The following is a 12,420-nucleotide window of genomic DNA, read 5'->3' as shown; positions in this document are numbered from 1 at the left end:
TGAGAGATATATCAGACTGTATTGCCATATACATACATATTACATACATTGTGACTCTTCTCTGTACATTCTCCTGTGAAAGCGTCCCCATGTCAAAGCTACAGAATTGTGTCAACTGCACGGTTACGTGAAACAAAACAAAAACATCCAGCAGACTTTATTGGAAATGCAGAACAAGACAGACGATCAGCTTACTAGGAACTTAAAAAGCAGAAGTTAGCGTAACATACGGTAAATAAATAACATAAAACAAAGAAAGATGTACTCATACATTCGGTCATTGAAGAGACGTTGAAATTGGCACGCATGTCATCACGTGTGTTCATTATTCCCGCTCCCTATATGTGTTCTAAAACCCGGAGATTTTAAAACCTGAGCCTCAAACACCGGCATGATCAGAGTTAATCTTACACTGGCTATTGAAGTTTAAATTTGGATTCCTTTATGATAACTGAGATCTTGAGTTTTTGAGGCTTGTTTCCACGTGTAAACACTGGCATTAAAAAAGATACTTCTGCTAGATATTCGCACACTTTTCCGAAGGTACCAAACATTTAGGAAGATCCAATTATTCATTGATTGTGTATTAGTTGAAAGAAAAATCACTATATTGACAATATATATTTTCCCTTCTATGCATGTAAACTGTAAACTGACCAGTCAGGCAGGTATTCCACAAAGCGATATCAGAAATTTAGAGGGATAACTTTGAAAAACAGCGTTATATTCTGATAACTTTAAATCTGTTCAACTAAAACTTGAGGAATATGGTAAATTCATGCACACTCATGATTTTAAATACATTTTCAGAGTTTATTTCTGAATATTTTTGACATTATCCCACTAACTTGCTGATGTGATTTGTGGAATTCCTCCCCCAAGGGATATAATCTGAAATACGCTTTAGACAACATTAAAAAACAAAGAAAAGAATGCATGTGCAAAAAAGCAAAAGGGGCATCTCCACAATAGTAGACTATACTTTACATAAATAATAAGCGATATACATGTAAATGATTGTGTACCTAAAGAATAACAAAGTAAAAAGAGGTCAATTTGTGACTTAACAAAAAAGTTCTAAATACAACCGAGACCTTTTTTCCCCATCTATGTGAAATAAGCGATACTGGAAAACATTACAAAACAAACCCTCGGGATTTTCCTTTATCACAGGTCGCTACTGATCCTACGATAAACTCCTTTATACACTTGCCTCTTGTCCATCTTACCACAATGTCACGTTCTTCACTGACCAGCTTGTCACTGTACACGTCACACAGCCGAGCCCTGAGCGCTCTTCACTGCTCCTCCAGCCAGGACGGCTTGTCTGATCCCGGGGGCTTTAGCTTCACATTGAACTGTATTAGAGTCTGTTCCAGCTGCTGCTGGTTGCCAGCAAAGTAAGCTGAGATAGCATTATGGAAGAGGAGCAGCTGCTTGTGCATCACCTTCACCTATAGACGGGGAGGAAACAAGAAAAGTCTTTACGAACTCAGGTTTAAGTCTCCACAGGAAAGCACAGGCCAGTTACATCTATTAGATGATATTTACCTTCAGGCATGAAAGTCTTACATGCTGAATATTAATTTTCTTATTTTTCATACAACAAATAATATCAAAATAAAACAAAATTATGTTTTGTTGTTTTATTAATTGGAAAGCTCTTTGTTATGGCTGGTTTTGAAAGGTGCTTAAAAAAATACACAGTATGCACAGTTATTTTATTTTACAGTGTTGCATGATGGGTTGTTAATAGCCTTATTATGTGGCTAGGCTAGTGAGTCACTTGGAGACCATCTATAATGATATATCTATATTTTCGGTATTAATCAGCTTTGAAAGTGTTTGATTACTTCACTTTAACCTGCAGGAGGTTCTGAAGGATGGGGTAACATGTTCTAATTCATGATGAGTGAACATGATTTCTTAGTCTTACAGGAAGTGCAGATAAGTGGACTCTTTTCCCTCCCCACTGAGATTTGTACCAGTTGTCCTGTCTGACTAATAACCAGAAAGAAAATCTGTCAAACAGCCTTGATTTATGGCCGTCACAGATGATGAGCTAAAAAACACAGTCTGTCAGAGCAGAGAAAACTGCAAGAGGAGTACGAGGAATCGACTCGGCTGATTAGTGGCTGCTGGGAAACAGATCAACCAGACCCACATTTTGGGCAGCAATCGAATGCTGTTATATTGTCAGATGGCTATGGGAGGATGAGAAACTTGTTCTTCAAATCCACTCACTGATGCACAAAAATACGTTGGATTACTTCAACACTTAATCAGTGGGCGTTTTTATTTCACTTTTCTCCTTCCTAATGTCTGAGTGTACAAATAAAAACACAAACCTTTTTTGTGTTTTTATGCATTTTATAATGACAATGTTCTAAAAATGATGCGAGTTGGCTTCTCTTTAGATAAACAGGCTGTTCACATATAAAAGGAAAACCGGTGACTACAAACCTTGTTCTCCTCCAGGAATTTGAGTTTGATGGTGACATCACTGCGCAGTCTTTCATATTTGTCTCTGTGTATCTGGTAGTCGTGCTGAGCCATCTCGATGCGAACCATGGCCGCTGCGTCCTTGGGGCCCAAGCTCAGCTCCTCCAGATCTGAGCGGTAGGCATCAAACTCAAGTCTGCAAGTGGAAACGAGAAAAGCTGTCACACGCTCTGATCTTCCAATTATCACCCAGCACGAATTCAGATTATTTTCCATAACTCCTAAATGGTATGTCGGGGGTGTGTTACCTTGCATTTTCATACAGCTTGATGGTCATCAAAGTATCGTCCATTGTTTTGTTCACCAGGGTGTTGATACTGGACACGAAGAAGGTGATGGCGCCCAGGAGAGCCTCGCCATTTTTACACAGCAGCTTCTGGGTTTCTGCATTGTAACCAAATTCATCCTGCAGAGCAAAACAGAGGTTTTACATACTCATCAGATCTGCTTTCATTTCATGTCACACAGGGAGCTTTGGCGTTACCTGCAGCTCTGGTGACTTCTGGCTGAGGTCGCTGAAGGTGTCTCCTAAAGCCTGCTGCGTCTCCACCATGCTCTGGAAATGATTGATGAGTGCAGTGGCCAGACTCAGGACGTTTTCGTACTTGCTCTTGGTGTCTCTTAACACGTCGATCTGAGCCTCCAGTTCCAGGTCCACTGTTCTCGAGCCACGGCCAAACCGCTCAGAGAACATCTGTTTGGTGCACTGAACAGCCGACGTGGAAAGAGATGAAATAAACTCAAGAGTACAACAAATATGAATATATTAAGGAGGGCAGAATTTACAAAAAAAGTGCCCAAATACCTTGTATGTGTTTATGCCCCATTTCTTGACACTATCTATTTTCTCCACTGCCACACCTCGGGTGACTTCTTCAGTTGAGCTACTCGGGTTGTGGCTTGATGACCCTAAAAGAGAGAAGAAAAAAAACATGTTCAATCTAATGGTCTAATGCTTTTAAAAGTTTACACAGCAGAGTTTTGAGTCGTTACAATGAATGAGGTCGGTGTGGACATGAGCCCCGGTGATACCTGGATGCTGGTTTGTGTGTTGGGCAAGTCGACTGGCTGCAGATTGGCTCTTAGGCAAGCCAACACCCCGGGATTTCATGCGAATGTCTGAAATGAGCATGGCGGTGATAAAGGGTGAGGATGGCAGGGCGGTAGAGGATATGCAGCAGAGTGTGTAAACTGAAAAGGTGAAGGTTAGGCTCCGTGGTGGAGGATACATACTAAGTAGGAGTTAAAATGTTTTTTTTGGAGATAATCCACCATGCAGGTTGCTCATGCAGAACAAAGGGATTTATGTGAAAAAATTAAAATGGACTTTATGGGATGAAAGGTAAGTACCAAGCAATGACAAAAACAGTCATCCAAAGTGCATTTTTCACAGAAGAGGACATCCGAAAATGGACGCCAACACATTTCAAGTCACAGCCCTGTACTATCAAGTTAGTGCATCCTTCATTTTGACACCTGCCAAAATATGTCTTGTTGCTGAAGCTCAGAGTTGAGGAGGTACAAGCAAGACTGAAAACAACCCCCTAGGTCAAGCAATTTCAAAAACCTTTTACAGGTGGGGGGGCAAGACAGACGAACATGTAAAGGTTAACTCAGAAAACAAAAAAAACGGTCGTGAGAGTACACAGCCACCTGGTCCTGGTGCAGGGGCTCGTCTTCTGTCCAGATACTCGGGGTTGAAGTGAATTGCAGGCCCTATGGGATATGGATGTTTGTAATGTAAACCAGGAGCATGGAGCACAGCAGCGCTCTAGTGACACATTAAAATACAGGCAGGAGAAGGTCTCTGTGTGGTTTCCTTTGAGAGGCATTACACAACAGCCTCCCTGTGAATGAAGGATCGCAACAACAGGGACATAGTCCTGGTCATCATACCCTGCAACCAACAACAGACAGAATGGGCGAAAAGGGGGTAATTGAAACCTGAAGTGGAATGAACAGTGAGCTGTCTGTACTGTGAACAGGGTAGAGGACAGTAGATACGGATTTGCTTGCTGTACCTTTGATGGAGCTGGTTGGAATGATGCCCCCTGCAGGCCCTCCGTAACCTCCTGAGACAATGCTGGTTTCATTCAGGTTGGGTCCGGACACCATCACCTGCTGCAAATCCTGATGGATTTACAACAAAATATTTGAAATAAATATGGTTTTCATCATCTGCATGGACAGTGCAGTGCCCCTGTGAATCACATCTTTCCTGCAGTGTTTATTCTACAAAACAAAAGTTTGAATATGGCCAAACATCAATGCTGATACTGACGTGTCTGTGAAAAGCTCATATTGGCAGATTTTTCAAGTTCCTGCTTCTCACTCTCATGTGACTGAACTAACCAATAAGAAGCCAGAAAGGCCTCAGACTCAGGTAAAAGGTAAAAAAAAAAAACTACAGAGGCAAATCAACACATCATCACTCCTGCTCTTATGAAATATTAAAATATGTAAATAAGGAATCTGTAAACATAAATATGTAAATAACTTTTAACAGTAGCTCAAACTGGACAAACTAAACATCCTTTGAGTTATTAATGACATGTTTGGAAGAGGAGGGTGAGAGGGGGTGTTCAGGCTGCAACATGACACTTCACCACTTGATTCCACACACTGAACCTTTAACTTTCAACCTTGCAGTAACATCAGTCCTGGTTGCAAAACACTAATCCTGGTGATCTACAGTATTGTTGGTGTGCAAGGCCTGTGTGTGGGAACAGGCCTGTGTGGGGGTGACATTTTGTCCCAGCCAGCCTTTTACAGTCCCGGTCTGTGCACGTGAAACTGGATGGAGACTGAGACAACATGGGGGACACACACACTGACCTGCTCCAGGCTGTCATCCTCTGCCAGGGTCCCCGTGTCTCCGTTGCTGTTGATGGGGATCTCCATGGTGGCTGCCTTGCTCATGATGCTGTCTGCCATGATGGAATCTCTGCAAGACAGCAACACTAAAGATGAGACTCACACAGAGACACACACAGACAGACAGACACAGACAGACAGACACACAGACACACACAGACAGCCACACACATCTAGCTCACACTGATGCTAGCACGGTGCTGATGTGGCGGCTAACTGACAGCTAGCTTGCTCACCAGTGTAGCGCCGCCGACGACCCTGATACCTGGAGCCGACCCCAGCCGTCGTTCAACCGGCACAGCAGCCTCGACACGTCGGGTAACTTCTTCGGTAAAAACCCACGGGCGTCTTCAGTTGCCGGTCACCGCCGCATCCATGATTGTTCGTCCCGTCGCGTTCACGCAAACCCAACAGCCGCCTCCATTCACCTCAGTCTGAAAATCCCTGCATCCAGCCAGCTAGCAGCTTTAGCATCCCTTCAAAATAAATGTTTGTGTCATTTTTATTTTCTATTCTTTGATGGCATGGTTATGTTTAACAGGTAAAACAAAATTAAATGAATCAGATCACATTTGTATTTGTTTAGAGTTTAAAAAATGAGAGGCTGGAAGCAAATATTGTGCATGCATGCTTTTATTTTGAAGGATAATACCTTTAACGTAGCATCACCATCAAGCCCCCCCCCATCATCATCCTCCTCCTCCTCCTGCTCCTCCTCCTCCTGCTCCTTCTTCCACGTAGTGCAGTGCTGACGTTGCCTTTTACACCCAAGCTGCAGTACCGCCTCACATCCTCAGGATGGCGCTGACAGCTCACTAACCAGAAGAAGATCAAAGGATAACCCCGTCGTGTCACATACACACACAGTGACTCTCCATCAGCGACTCCATGGAGCCGCGGGGCCCCTCAGATGTTGTGAGTATTAATCATCAGAGTTGCGTCCTGCTACGTTGATTGCAAAATATCTCCTGAAATCAAACTGTATAAATACACTCGTTTGTTTTTCTGATGTGAGACGCTCTCGAGTTGGGCCTCACCCAATGGTAAACTGACCACACTTCCAATTATCTGCCTCATTTGTTTCAATCACGGATGCTAGCAAAGAGCACATGGTCTCCAAATGTAGATTTTTTTTTCTGTAATCACTCGAAATCTGAACAGAACCAAACCTTCACACCCGCCCACGGTTGATTCCTGTTTGTAAAATAGTTAATTATCCTCGATGTGCTGATTTCCTGCAAGGGAGGCGTATTTTCCAAACATCTAAAATGTCACGTTGAGACAACCTTTTCCCTTTTGGCCCCTTTCTTGTTCTTGTTCTTCATCCTCGTTGCACTCATCCTTCTTTTTTCCGACGATCGTACATGGCTGAATTTGACTACTGCCTCCCACAGATCAAAGACAACAAAATGGAAAATGATGAAGCTGGGTTATTCATGTTTTTCCCCTTAATCTACAAATCAGCTTGTCAAAGGCTATTTGACTGACATGATACTTTTGCTTTTGATCCTTCTGCCAAAATGCATAGATTTTTGGAGCATAATGTTGGACGGAGTATGCGGTGCACCATATACAAACATAAGTATAGGGTTAAGTATTCTTTCGTGTGTGTGTAAACATTTGCAGTCATGCAATTCATAAATTATATCTTGAAGCACTAAAGTAGAATGTAGAAGTTGAAGGAACTCGCTCTTTCTCTCTCTGGAGTGTCTGACGATGTTTGACAATCTCTAGTCCATTGTAGTAATCTGTTTTATACTGAGTGCAGTATGTATGTTACAAGGCTGTTTATCTCTACATATTTTACTGCAAGTACGTCTTAGTATATTTTATTGAGAGCACCAGTTCATTTTGAAAATCCCTTGTACAGAATTTAGCTGCTTTCACGCGCACACAGAACTCCGGCTGTGTAAGTGAGAACCCAAATATCCAAGTCTGTTGCTCCGGACATTTTCCATAACTTCTCCTGCCAGACCCCTTTAATCAATGGAAAATGTCGGAGTAAGCCCATGTCCAGAAAATTTCCAGTGAGTCGGGCGACTTGATGACGTTTCCAACAGGTGACGGCTACAAAAATGAAAGAGAACAAAACTAATACAAATATCTCAGGAGGAAAAAGAGCTGCCATAGACATGAGGATGCAGATGAAAATGTCAACTTCGAAAGACAATGAAATTCAAGAGATTTTGACAATAATGGCCGACGGCGGTTAATCTCCAGGTCTTTCCTTCATATGGGAAAATGAACTGGAAAATGTAGTGACACAATTTTTCTGACATGTTGCAGAGTTTGTGCCTGAAAAGAGCTTGTGATTCTAAATTAACCTCGTTTAAGAATCCAACCCTTCACTAATGGAACGAAAAGCTACAGTTGCTTCTTTCACCCAATACAGTAATATGTTTTGGATCATAAAACACACAAGTCAGTCAGTATTAACATGTTTTTCACAGAGGGCAGGAACTGAAGTCACAAAAATCGTAAAGCACAAGGCTATAGCTGATCTCAAAGCTGAATGTTTCAATGGTTGGCCAGCTACCTAAGTTCCAGTTTGGCGAGTGAATAATTGAAAGTGTATGTTTTGACTTACTATTTGAAGAAAGGGACTGACTCAACATCCTTTAGCTCCGGTACCTTTGACCTCCACATTATTCATGGGCCACAACCAGTCTGCCGTCACCGAGGTTTGAATTTTAAATATAGCTGTTTTGTTTTTGTGAAGAGGAGGTAAAGGAAATCGTGGACAGCAGTTAGTGACTATATAGCCTCTCACAAAGTCGCAAGATGTAATGAGCTACTTAGGGTTTATTAAAGTGGAGTTTATTCACAAGTTCTCTTATGTTTCACCATGTTAGTGTGATGAACATCACAGATGTAGCTTTGTAACAGTTTTATACTTTAACAAAGGTAGCAGTGGGGGGTTTATGCAAGTTTCCGAGCTCCCTTTACTTTTACCCCTGGATATAAATTTTAAAACACAAAATTCTCACACAGGGAAATGTAAATTTAGTGTCCCTATAAATTTAGAACAAGGCCGAATTAAATTTTAAAGGTCTAAGGCGGGGTCTCCTTTGAGACTGCACTAACTGTCAAAGAGCCAGAGTGTGCATGTGAGGAGAGCGTGAGATCTAGACCGCAGTGTACCCTTCCCCCTGTCAATTTGCAGAATAGTTCATCTTGTTTTTTAATGATCATTAAGCATGGTTCCAGATGTTGGGCGGCAATTTTATCCTCACACAGTCCCCTGTGCTCTGCTGCAGCAAACAAGACGACTGGAGCAAGACAGGGGAATCCAGAAAAACATGGCAGAACGATGCTGCCTGCATCTTTAACTCCATGGGAATTACAAACAGGGCTCAATTTTTAAATTATAGAGCATATGGAAGTCATTTACACAGTGTCTTTAATACGCCATTTCAAACAGTCTGTCAACCTTTTTCCCAGTTGGTGGTTCAATCAATGGTCTCACAGAGAAACGGCAATTCATCATCATAATGGATCCTTGGATGCTGTCGATGTCGATTGGAGATTGTCTGAGAAGACAACACATAACTAGGAAGGACGTATATTTATATGCTTCCCATTACTGAATGTCCCTCCCTTTAAAAATGTTTCATCTACAGAGAATGTACAGACATGGGTCCGTGTGGAATAATGCATGTTTTAGAGAGCTATTTCAAATTTCTATAACACGAAACATTTAGTTTTTGAGTGACAGATGTTTTTTTCTAATGTATCACTGTTGACATAAAGACTCTTTTGTCCCCCTTTTATTCTTCTATCCTCTTACTTTTGAAACCCTTCATTTAGAAATATATATAGAGCTGTCAAGAGTATTTAAATTAAGTCCCAAACAACTGAGGCAAGTCGTATCTGAATGCACGAGAAGAAAAACAAAAACAAAACTTCAGGGTATTATTCAGTGAGTGTGACATCTAAGATATTTCAAAAGTGTAAGTCGTTTTCAGTTTTCAAGACAGATTGACATGACAGAGCCCGAACCCTCAGCACATGGCCTGGGTGTGAGTGTTCACAGTGACCCGGGGTGTATGGCGTGAGAGCAATGGCCCCAATAAAACACAGACTGTGCTAATGCTGTGATGTTTTCAATTAAATTCACCTGCATAATCAGAGGGACAACCATTACAGAGGCCGCAAATAAACCGTGGGGGCAATTTAAGAATCGTAAACCCCACAGAGGCCTTGTTGGCATTTTCACTGAAGTGTTAAAGCAGTTGTTAATTTTGTTTTCGTGAAGGCTACCTTTGGTTTGCAGACAGAGGCTGTGGTCAGGATACGCACGAAAGGGCATGTTTAGTTTCTTTATACTGTTTACTTACGATGCCGTGCAATTTTCTGTGTGGCAGGTCTCTAATTTTGCAATCTCACTCATTCTAGTTTCCCGCTTTTTCGTAAACCATGAATTTGGACTGCTCTATGAAAATAAACTCCAGATATGTACATTATATATATACATATTTAAAGATAGTTTACAGTCAGTTGAATTGCAAATAGCAAGCAAATGCAGAACAATGTTTACAATAACAAACTGCTTAAAATGAGTTTTCTTATTTTACTCATGTGGAACATAATTGTCCTGATGATTTCCTGACACAACAAACATTTGAAACTTTCCGATTCATTCTCTTGAGTTCACATTTGTTCAGGCTGCTGCACACACTGCGCTCCAGTTGTAATCATGCAGCTTCTCTCCAGCTATGGACGGCAATGTCATAAAAACTACTGTGTGCATAAAGAAAAATATAGTGTATGAAATCTATACAAACCAGGGTGATTTGTGGACATGCAGCCACATCTTTATGGGATAAATGGTAGATAGGAGAACTTTTGATTCTAACAGATCCCATTACCATGATCTGAATATGTTTTTTCTTGGAAATACTATAATATCTGCAACCATGATTACATGTTATTAATGCAAATTATATGAAAGATATGAGCAAAACAAAAAACATGACCAGTGTCCCAATAAAGTATTTTTCTCCGACTACCATATGTCCAGTTCTGGTTTAGGATATAGGAAGCAGCACTACTCTCCTAGAATGTCCTCTTCTCTCCTGGGGTGATCCCAGGGTGCTCACCGGCCATGTGTTCGATTCCAGTGTGCCATGAAAAGTTAATTTCTACTGCACAGAATATATATAGAAATTTCCAGTGTGCTCACATGAAAGAAACCTGAGAGGAGGCAATTCAAACAGAGATTCTCCCCCTTCAGACCACTGGGAGGGCAATGGGATCCTTGGTTATAGGAAAAAACAATTACAAGTTAATTATAATAGAAATACAGTTTAAAAGTAGGTTTGTATTACATGTAGTTTTGAAACATTAAGGCCAATGTTACAGTTCCAAAGATCCTTAATAAGCAAGTCACTGAAAACTTATAATAGCATCATTCCATGTGTGCAGAGAACGCCTGTCGGTCACTATTTACCTTCACTCATGAGAACATCTTAGAAAGATGAAACCTGAACATCACAACTGTCAAAAGAATCGTGCCATCTGCAAATAAAGGTCCTATAGACATATGGTGAGTGTTGGTACCACACCGACTGTATGTGAATATGATGACCATGACATCTCCACCAAAGTGAATCCAAATCATCTTGATTGCCTCCTGGTGGCTGGCTGCAGTATAGGTCATAAACCCAGCCTCCTCCGTGTTGGCAGATGGGACATGGGACATGGATCAAATTTAAAAGTCGAAGTACACGTTAAATAAAGTTTTTACAAAGACAGCTTCTGTCATATCAGGTAGTTTTTTAAAGATCTGGTGATATTGAAAAAGATATTTGATGCTGTAAAAACTGGTTGAAACATCATAACCGACAGCTGAAACTAACTTGCTAACCTCGGGCGAGTGAATAGGTGGGACTCCAGTGCAAGATGGCAGCGCTAGTATCTTTGGCTTTCTTTGTTTGTAAACTTTTACGTAGAATAGATGTGTCACCTCTCCTTGTGGTTAATGCCATGTATATACATATATTACAGGCAGAGGAGTGGACACAGTGTCACTCTGAAAGCCGAGTGATCATGTTAATAAGCTCCTAAAAATGCTCGTACTTGTGCAGTTCTTCACACAATATGCTTTGTAGAACTTATCACACATGTAGGCAGGGTTAGACTCTTACAATGTCCCAGTTAGCTGAATGGATGCAAAGCAGAGCCGCACTTAGGGCACCTTGGCAGAGACTTTCCAAAGATCCATCCATCTGCTTTTACTGAAAGTGCGGTCACCACTATTCATGTTTCTTAATTCTACCAGGCTTTTTTTTTTTCAATAGCTGGGTCACAATTCTGACAAGACATTCATGAAATCCATCAATATTCAGAGCTTTCAGCATTCAGCCGAGTTCAGTGGTTTTCTGCCAGTGAGAAGCTTTTTAACTACATCTGGGACATAGAGACTCTCCTGAATCCTTCTGCTCGGCTTCCTGAGAAAAAACATGTACAGGGGTTAGGAATTTTACCCCCAAAGTTTATCGTCTTGTCACCTGTAATAATATTAAAACCTCACTGTTAATGCTATAAGATATTTTTCATTATGCATTAATTACAATGAAGGGTAATGAAGGATATTCAAGAATTGAAAAATCAATGAAAATGTTCAAAGGCAACCTTTCTGCCAATGTGAAGAAGTGAAAAAAGAAAAAATCCTGTATCCCTGATCTGGATCCACACCAAAAGTGAATGGGTTCTCCTTAGGCCCATGTCCCATCTTTCCTTTTTCATGGAAATAAATTTTGTTGTTTTTATGTAATCTTGCTTACAAACAGACACGCAAACCAACCAACACACAAATGGACAGGGGTGGAAACATAACCTTCTCGGCAGAGGTAACAAAGCTTTTGGCTTCAGATTTGCGGGACTCAAAGAAACCCAGGTTGTAGAAATAGCTCTGCACATCGCACAGTAGCACATCTGACCCCTGTTGCTCTTTCTTCTCTTTTCACATGGGACACGGTTCCTCTGGTATGCAGTAAGTGGAACAGCACCTGTACATGTCTTGCCCTTCGAATCACAACAGTC

At 41.2% G+C, this 12,420-nt stretch overlaps 1 protein-coding gene across 5 annotated transcripts; it reads right to left on the bottom strand.

The window, feature by feature from the left end:
• On the bottom strand, positions 1–5,846 carry LOC118106142 (arfaptin-2). Of its 5 annotated transcripts, none has more exons than XM_035154439.2 (10): positions 5,559–5,846; positions 5,338–5,446; positions 4,524–4,632; positions 4,156–4,218; positions 3,535–3,621; positions 3,308–3,411; positions 2,987–3,208; positions 2,751–2,908; positions 2,464–2,638; positions 1–1,454 (listed from the first exon to the last, which is right to left on the bottom strand). In XM_035154439.2, the coding sequence occupies exons 2-10, from the start codon at positions 5,434–5,436 to the stop codon at positions 1,299–1,301; spliced, it is 1,173 nt and encodes a 390-aa protein (XP_035010330.1). In that variant the 5' UTR covers positions 5,437–5,446; positions 5,559–5,846; the 3' UTR covers positions 1–1,298. The 5 variants fall into 5 exon arrangements, with proteins under 5 accessions (XP_035010330.1, XP_035010329.1, XP_035010332.1 ...); XM_035154438.2 differs by having other exon boundaries at positions 5,613–5,846; XM_035154441.2 differs by lacking the exon at positions 3,535–3,621 and having other exon boundaries at positions 5,613–5,846.
• Between the last annotated feature and the right edge of the window lie 6,574 nt (positions 5,847–12,420).

Source organism: Hippoglossus stenolepis, chromosome 4 (assembly GCF_022539355.2).
Source record: "Hippoglossus stenolepis isolate QCI-W04-F060 chromosome 4, HSTE1.2, whole genome shotgun sequence".
Lineage (NCBI taxonomy): Eukaryota > Metazoa > Chordata > Actinopteri > Pleuronectiformes > Pleuronectidae > Hippoglossus > Hippoglossus stenolepis.
Note: the sequence above shows the minus strand (reverse complement) of the source record. Positions and strands in the feature narration are given on the sequence as shown.